The sequence below is a fragment of the Procambarus clarkii genome, chromosome 63 (assembly GCF_040958095.1).
Source record: "Procambarus clarkii isolate CNS0578487 chromosome 63, FALCON_Pclarkii_2.0, whole genome shotgun sequence".
NCBI lineage: Eukaryota > Metazoa > Arthropoda > Malacostraca > Decapoda > Cambaridae > Procambarus > Procambarus clarkii.
The window spans coordinates 15660680-15669633 of NC_091212.1; the positions used below are offsets into that span (position 1 = coordinate 15660680).

Below are 8954 nucleotides of genomic sequence, written 5' to 3' on the forward strand. Positions count from 1 at the left end.
ATGTTCCAGCGTTGTTTTATATTTGTCGCTATTCTAACTTACGCTTTGTTGATATTTTTTACCTATGGGCACATAGAACATTCTATTGCGAACACATTGACATAAAAATGAATGACGTACATAGAAAATTAATGTCATGAGAGTGAAATAAGTATAAACTTTCAAAGCGCCGTGCGTCGTCCCGTCACCGATACCGGGTAACAATTTCACCACTTCCCACACTCTTGCGGGCGGGCTGCATCATTATTCTACGCTTATATTCATATCACCGTGTTGGGAATTTCATTGCGAGTCCATTGATACCAAAATTAACGCTGTAGAACAAGTGTGGAGGTGATTACAATCCCAAGAGTAAAAACATTTTGTTGCTGATGGGCGCTCACGGCGAGTCATCTACGTAGTTATTTATTTAGTGCTGGTATCCCTATATGTTTCGTGACTTATTTTACTAATGTTCTTCTAGAGAATTTTATTGCGAACACGTTGGTACCAAAATGAAATACGTAGCATGAGAACTAAGGTCAGAAGAGTAAAAAGAGTATACACATTTTTGTTTTTACGCTTAAGCGATAAAAACGCAGCGCGCACATTCGGTTGGCTGAGTGACCTTTGCGGAGAGCGCGAAAGTGTTAACCAAGCCCTGAACCTCGGATGGATAGGGGCATGCCGTACACATCTTGGAGGCCCAGGGAAAATCATTCAAGTGCCCAGTTTGAGAACGAACTAAACCTGGGACAACATGGTCATCTGAATGGAGGGGGGCAAGGAATCAACCAGTTCAGACAAGACAGTAATCACCGAGCGCCTAGGGAAGGTGTCCCAAATGCATGCAGCTCTGGTACCCAGAACTGCATAGATGACTTCTGACCACCAGCACATCAGTCAATAACTGAATGGATGGGTTGCCGGCTCCCCCTTCCCCGACTGGAGGGGGGTGGGGGGAGGAAAGGTGGTGCTAACGAGCGCTAGTTGGACGAAGTGTTGCTCGTTAGTTTTCTTTCTGGTAGAGTTCTTTAGATCTATTGAGGACACTTTCAACCAGACAGTGGTCTGTTTTGGTTTGCCTACCTTTCTGGGTGCTTCCCCTTCACTGGTCGATTGCACGTATGACATACTTTAAATGTAAAGTGTTCATAGGCCATTGCTCCCTGTGCCCTTCTGAGGGGCCAGGTTCTGGTTTTGGTCCCTGGTAGGCAATAAGAACTCTGTGACTGATGATCCCCAAATAGGATAGCACTATATTATTGGAATAGCTTCAGGAAGCCAATGGGGCTCCGCACAGAAATGGACATTACTTTGCATAGGAATCTGATGAGCTTCTAATTCCTTTATTATACTTAATTTATATTTCTCTTGCCAATAAAATGGTCTCATTCTGAGTACATCCAAAACTAATTTCAACACCCAGCTTCAATGTTAAATAACATTAAAATAAATTCCAAACTTAACTACAGAGATTATATTACATTTTAAGCAAATTTCTACAGAAAACAAAAATAGAAAGCACATTATTATTTAAATAAATTCAAAGAAAATATACATTTAAAAATTTGTTTTATTTTCATTAAAATAAAGATGCATTTCTTTACTTTTGAACAATTTTGAGTTTTTCTACAACAGCTTCTCTAGTTCTTGTATGGTCTGTGAGGAGCATCTAACTTCTTCACTGACAGCTTCTCTAATTCTTAACTGGTCTTTGAGGAGCATTTAATTTTCACAAAATAACATAATACCTTTGGATCTTTACCTGTCATGATGAAGCATATTTCTCAAACAAAATATAAACATAATTACCTCCGCAGAACATCCAACTAACATGGTGATAACAGAATATTTTCATTATCATCATCATTGGATCTTTGATAAGCTGCTAGTTTCCTGTCCTCATCGAGGCCACTAGTGTTAGTGGCACTCAGAAAAATTCAAGTAAATAATGAAGCTCAATTTCAAAATTGTATATTAGTCTAAAGGTAAGTAAATGTACTAATATGTGGCTCATTATCCTTCAACAGTCTCTCAATCATTTCCCACACTCAAAGTGTTTAGCTTACCACTTGAATGTATCATCTTGTGTCTCTTCATATTTCCAAGCTGCCTGAATCTCTTTCCACATTCTGGACACTCATGAGGTTTGACACCTGAATGCACTAACATGTGCAGTACAATAGTTCCACGTTTTCTAAATGTTTTGCCACATTCAGCACATTCAAAAGGTCTCTCACCCGTATGTACCATCCTGTGAGTCTTCATACTTCCAAGCTGACTGAATCTCTTCCCACATTCTGGACACACATGAGGTTTGATACCTGAATGCACTAACATATGTTTCTTTATATCTCCAAAACGACTGAATCTCTTCCCACACTCCGGACACTCATGAACTTTGACACCAGAATGCACTAACATGTGAGCGTTCAAGTCTCCAAGACGACTGAATCTCTTTCCACACTCTGTACACTCATGAGGTTTGTCATCCGAATGCACTAACATGTGAGTCTTCATATTTCCAAGACGATTGAATCTCCTCCCACACTCTGGACACTCATAAGGTTTGACACCTGAATGCACTAACATGTGAGTGTTCATGTCTCCAAGACGCCTGAATCTCTTCCCACACACTGTACACTCATGAGGTTTGACACCTGAATGCACTAACATGTGAGTGTTCATGTCTCCAAGCTGTCTGAATCTCTGCCCACATTCTGGACATTTATGTGGTTTGTCACCCGAATGCACTAACATGTGTCTCCTTATATGTCCAGGGCGAGTGAATACCTTCCCACACTCTAGACACTGGTGAGTCTTCATCCTCTTTATGATAGGTGCAGTTTGTGTGTGTAACGTTTTCTCTGCACGAGTGGTGATGGCTGGAGACGCGTCAATGTTGCCGGTTAGGAAATGTTTGAGTGTTGTTTCTTAGAGCTTGACTTGATGTGAGCACTTGGCAGTCAATGGTGGTGCTTCTTCTTTATGATAAGTGCAGTTTGTGTCAAGGTTTTCTTCTTCTTGATAGTAGGTGCAGTTTGCATGAAGGGTTTGTCCTTCAGATGACTGCACCAGTACAATTGTTGTACTGGTGCACCAGAGGCGTTTATGTTGAGGATGATAAGAATTTCAAAGGTGCTTGTTGCGTTGTGCTGTAGATAGAGGAGCAGCGACTAAAACGGAGGTGTACGTTAGTGGGAGACTTGCCGCATCGTAGGGCGGTATGTTGTGTTTGTGGCGTCAGCTGATCCTTGGTGTTGCGCGAGGCATTTGTTTTCTGTGTTTAGCTGTTGGTGGCGCCAGGTATAAATGTGGCACGGGTCAAATGTGACGCAATTTGTTGGTCGACTGGAGATATTTAGCCAGTGCTTTGACTATTTGGTATTTTTCCTGTAACGAGTGGTCACCTCCTCCAAATATATGCTTGATGGTAAAGGGTATTTTAAGTGAGATTAGTACTTGTTTGAAATTTACTCTGGCACTATGATGTCGGAAGCAATGAAGAAGATAGTGTTCGATTGATTCAGGCACCTGACAAATCAAATCAAATGTTTATTCAGGTTCAAGTTCAAGTATGTTTATTGAGATAAGAAAGAAATACATCTCAAAGGGATAGAGTAGCTTAGGCTATTTCTACCCCCCTTTATTCAGGTAAAGTACATACTGTACATACAAGGTGAGATACAAACATTGAAGGATTTATAGATAGAGCTAGTAAGTTAGTTTAGTTTATTTATTATGCACCCCATACCCATCTTGTGGGCGGTAGTGGAAAGGGTTAGAGGCACATAATGGGCTCAGGGAGTGAACCCCACAATTCATTTAGCTATGCAAGTTACAATCTTGATGAGCTAGTTACAAAATTCAATATAAGTCGAGCGGCGGCCAGCCGCCGCTCGCCCTTCGGGTTTGGGGGTTCCGCGCCGCTGGCCCTCGCGGGATGGGGGGTGCTCCCCCCAGAACCCCCAAAGTGATAAGCCTGCAGATAGCCAAGAAATATTACCATGAATTGTAATTAGTGTAAAATTCAAATAATGCAACTTTCAATTATTAACTATAGATGTAACTATTAATTGTAATTGATTTAATACTTTATCATTATAATGATTATTCATTATAATTATTCTTTAATACTTTATTGTTATGCATTTGTCACTAATTATTTATCATTCACCCTAGTTAGCTATTTGATTCATTAAAAATAATTGCTTATCATTATACTATTTGTTATTATTATTATTATATAATAATAATTATTTATTATTATTTATTAATTTATTATTATTAATTTATTATTTATTATTCATTTATCATTTACCATTATACAATAAACAAGTCCCCAATCTGAGCACGTTTTCTTCCAACCTCAGAAAAAAAAGTTTTTTCCCAAAAAACGGTGGGTTTTCTGAGGAAGAAAAAACGTATGTCTGGAAGCTGACTTTAACTGCCCAAGCTGCGAGCGCAACGAGCCGAGGTTATATAAGCTCTGTCTGCAGACTGCATGGCCCCTCTTCCCGACAAGCAAGCAGCTGCTCACTTACAAAACGCCCACCCTCCTCCCGGGATCCTCTGCATCCTCTTTTCTTTTCAAAGGGACGATGCACAGACAGGCTCAGGGGGCACTTGTTCTATCTTGCTAAGCATTTGCGGTATCTTTGGGGGTGCTCCGCCGGAACCCCCAAAGTGATAAGCCTGCAGATAGCTAAGAAATATTACCATGAATTGTAATTAGTGTAAAATGCAAATAATGCAACTTTCAATTACTAACTTAGGTGTAACTATTAATTGTAATTGATTTAATACTTTATCATTATAATGATTATTCATTATAATTATTCTTTAATACTTTATTGTTATGCATTAGTCACTAATTATTTATCATTCACCCTAATTAGCTATTTGATTCATTAAAAATAATTGCTTATCATTATACCATTTATTATTATTTATTATACAATAATAATAATTATTTATTAATTAACTTATTATTTATTAATTTATTATTTATTTATTATTTATTATTAATTTAATTTTTACCATTATAAAATAAACAAGTCCCCAATCTGAGCACGTTTTCTTCCAACCTCAGAAAAATTTATTCCTGGCTGGCACACCCCCGTAGAGACAGCACCACACCACTGCCAAGCACATCAGCCGAAGAACTGCAGGGTGGACCCGTGAGGGTCTGGGGCTCCCCCCTTCCCCCTCTCAGGGAGGGGGGGGGGGGTGTTGCACAAACAGCGGCGACACAGTGATGTCATGCTAGTTGCTAGTTTTCATTTGGAGTTTTGTCCACTAGTTCAGCTTTTGGTACCAATATTTTAACCAGAATAGGGGTTTATTTTGGGGCGCTTACCTTCCTGGGTGCCTGACCCGGTTGATACTCACCTAATTGTACTCACCTAATTGTGCTTGCGGGGGTTGAGCTTTGGCTCTTTGGTCCCGCCTCTCAACTGTCAATCAACTGGTGTACAGATTCCTGAGCCTACTGGGCTCTATCATACCTACATTTGAAACTGTGTATGGAGTCAGCCTCCACCACATCACTTCCTAGTGCATTCCATTTATTAACTACTCTGACACTGAAAAAATTCTTTCTAACGTCTCTGTGGCTCATCTGGGTACTAAGTTTCCACCTGTGTCCCCTTGTTCGTGTCCCACCCGTGCTGAAGAGTTTGTCTTTGTCCACCCTGTCAATTCCCCTGAGAATTTTGTAGGTGGTTATCATGTCTCCCCTTACTCTTCTGTTTTCCAGGGATGTGAGGTTCAGCTCCTTTAGCCTTTCCTCGTAGCTCAATCCTCTCAGTTCCGGGACGAGCCTAGCTGGTGGCATACCGCTGAATCTTCTCTAACTTTGTCTTGTGTTTAACTAGGTATGGACTCCAGGCTGGAGCTGCATACTCCAGGATTGGTCTTACATAAGTGGTATACAGGGTTCTGAAAGATTCCTTACACAAGTTTCTGAAGGCAGTTCTTATGTTGGCCAGTCTAGCATATGCCGCTGATGATATTCTTTTGATGTGGGCCTCTGGGGACAGGTTCGGTGTGATATCAACCCCCAGATCCTTCTCTCTATTTGATTCTTGCAGGATTTCCCCTCCCAGATGATACCTTGTGTTCAGCCTCCTGCTTCCTTCGCCTAATTTCATCACCTTACACTTTCCAGAGTTGAACTTCAGCAGCCATTTTCTAGACCATTCCTCCAGTTTATCCAGGTCATCCTGTAGTCTCTGTCTATCTTCATCCGTCTTGATTCTTCTCATAATTTTTGCATCATCAGCAAACATCGAGAGGAATGAGTCTATACCCTCTGGAAGATCGTTCACATATATTAGAAACAGGATGGGTCCAAGTACTGAGCCCTGTGGGACTCCGCTAGTGACATCTCGCCACTCTGATGTCTTCCCCCTCACCGTTACTCGCTGTTTCCTGTTGCTTAAGTACTCCCTTATCCACTGGAGCACCTTCCCTTTTACTCCTGCCTGTTGCTCCAACTTTTTTAACAGCCTTTTATGGGGTACTGTGTCGAAGGCTTTTTGGCAATCCAGGAAAATGCAGTTGGCCCACCCTTCTCTTTCCTGCCTAATTTTCGTTGCCTGGTCATAAAATTCTATTAAACCTGTGAGGCACGATTTACCATCTCTGAACCCATGTTGGTGGTGCGTTACAAAGTTATTTCCCTCCAGATGCTCTACGAGCCTTTTCCTCACGATCTTCTCTAGCACCTTGCATGGTATACAAGTTAAGGAAACTGGCCTGTAATTCAGTGCCTCTTGCCTGTCACCCTTTTTGTATATTGGGACCACGTTAGCTGTCTTCCAACTTTCTGGTAAGTCTCCTGTTTCCAGTGACCTGTTATACACCATAGAGAGTGGCACACTTAGTGCTTCTGCACCTTCCTTTAGTATCCATGGTGAGATTCTATCAGGCCCAACAGCCTTTGTCACATCTAGCTCCAGCAGGCACCTTTTGACCTCATCACTGGTGAGGTCAAATTCCTCCAAGGTTTCCAAGGTTGCCGCCTCCTCATTTAGTGCAGGGGCTTCTCCTTGTTCTATTGTGAAGACCTCCTGGAATCTCTTGTTGAGTTCTTCACACACCTCCTTGTCATTCTCTGTGTATCTGTTCTCCCCTTTCCGCAGCTTCATCACTTGTTCCTTCACTGCTGTTTTCCTCCTGATATGGCTGTGGAGCAGCTTTGGTTGGGTCTTGGCTTTACTCGCAATGTCATTTTCAAACTGTCTCTCTGCTTCCCTCCTCACTCTGATGTACTCATTTCTGGCCCTCTGGTACCTCTCCCTGCTCTCTAGTGTTCTGTTATTTCTGTAGTTTCTCCATGTTCTTTTACTCAGTTGTTTCGCTACCTTACATTCCTGGTTGAACCATGGGTTTTTCTGTTGTTTTTCGTTTTTCTCCTTTTGGACGGGGATAAACCTGTCTGCAGCTTCCTGGCACTTTTGGGTGACAATATCCATCATGACCTGCACATTCTTGTCTCTAAGTTCTGTTTCCCATGGTATTCCCATTAGGAAGTTCCTCATCTCGTCATATTTTCCTCTTCGGTAATTCAGTCTTTTCCCCTCCACTCCCATCCTTGGATAGGTTATCCCTACCTCCACCAAGTACTCAAAGGTCAGTACACTGTGGTCACTCATTCCTATGGGGGCTTCAACTTTGACTTCCCTTATTTCTGACTCATTCAGGGTGAATATTAAGTCGAGTCTAGCTGGTTCATCATTGCCTCTCATTCTTGTGGGTTCCTTGACATGCTGGCTCAGAAAATTCCTTGTTGCCACTTCCAAGAGTTTAGCTCGCCACGTATCTGCACCACCATGTGGGTCCCCATTCTCCCAGTCTATCTTTCCATGGTTGAAATCACCCATGATTAAGAGTCTTGAGCCATTCCTGCAGGCAACTGAAGCTGCTCTCTCTATTATATTAATGGTTGCCATGTTGTTCCTATCAAACTCCTGTCTAGGTCTTCTGTCATTTAGGGGAGGGTTGTAAATGACTGTCACTATTATCTTAGGTCCACCCATTGTTATAGTTCCTGTTATGCAATCTCTGAATCCGTCACAGCCCGGAATTTCCATCTCATCAAAACTCCAGTCCTTCCTTATCAGCAGGGCCACTCCTCCACCTCCTCTCCCTTCCCTCTCTTTCCTTACTATATAGTAGTCCTTTGGAAACACAGCATCTGTTATGACTCCTGACAATTTTGTTTCTGTTAGTCCTATTACATCAGGGTTTTCTTCTTGCACCCTTTCTGCCAGTTCACTTGCTTTATTGGTAATCCCATCAATGTTTGAGTACATTACCTTGAAGCTCACTTTCTTATATCCAATTTCACCCACACTCCCTACAAGTGTAGGAGGTTGTTCTATGGTCCTTGCTACTTGGGTAGGCTCCTCCTCCTGTGAGGTAGTTGCCAGGGGTTCAGGGGGAGGTGGGGTGGGGGGTGGAGGGCTTAGGTCTTCCTCAGGCCTGCTTGGGTCAGGAAGAAGTCCTGGGGGTGAGGGAGCAGGGATTGCTTGGGGAGAGGGCACGCCCTCCTGCGGTGTAGTTGACAGGGGTTTGGAGGGAGGTGGAGTGGGGGATAGAGGGCTTTGGTCTTGCTCAGGCCTGCTTGGGGCAGGGAGAAGACCAGGGGTTGGGCTAACATAGAATGTTAGAATGTTGATGGCTAACATAGAATGCTTCCAACCACAAAAGGGTTTCTATAGACCATTGCTCCTCATGCTTCTCTGAGGGGGCCAGGTTCTGGCTCATGGTTCCCAGAAGGCCTAGAAATCCATGCATATTGACTGATGTCAAAGTCTAATTTATTTTATTTATTTATTAATATATACAAGAGTTCTTACATTCTTGTACAGCCACTAGCACGCGTAGTGTTTCAGGAAATATGTATATATATTGGGCTAATTTATCCATATTAGCCTGGATAGCTCTGGGGAGCCTCCAGGTCTCAC

General features: G+C 42.3%; 2 protein-coding genes across 2 annotated transcripts in view; both read right to left on the reverse strand.

Annotated features, from left to right (window-relative positions):
- The window catches only part of LOC123769491 (uncharacterized), a 51857-nt gene extending 50024 nt beyond the window's left edge, over positions 1-1833 (reverse strand). Inside the window, exon 1 of the mRNA XM_045760637.2 lies at positions 1795-1833. Within this exon, the coding sequence (XP_045616593.1) occupies positions 1795-1818 (24 nt within the window). The 5' untranslated portion in view covers positions 1819-1833. The remainder of the gene's footprint in view (positions 1-1794) is intronic.
- A 183-nt stretch (positions 1834-2016) lies between these two features.
- LOC138349662 (zinc finger protein 100-like) lies at positions 2017-2808 on the reverse strand. The gene has a single exon (XM_045760635.2). The coding sequence runs from the start codon at positions 2806-2808 to the stop codon at positions 2017-2019; it is 792 nt and encodes a 263-aa protein (XP_045616591.2).
- Positions 2809-8954: the final 6146 nt, after the last annotated feature.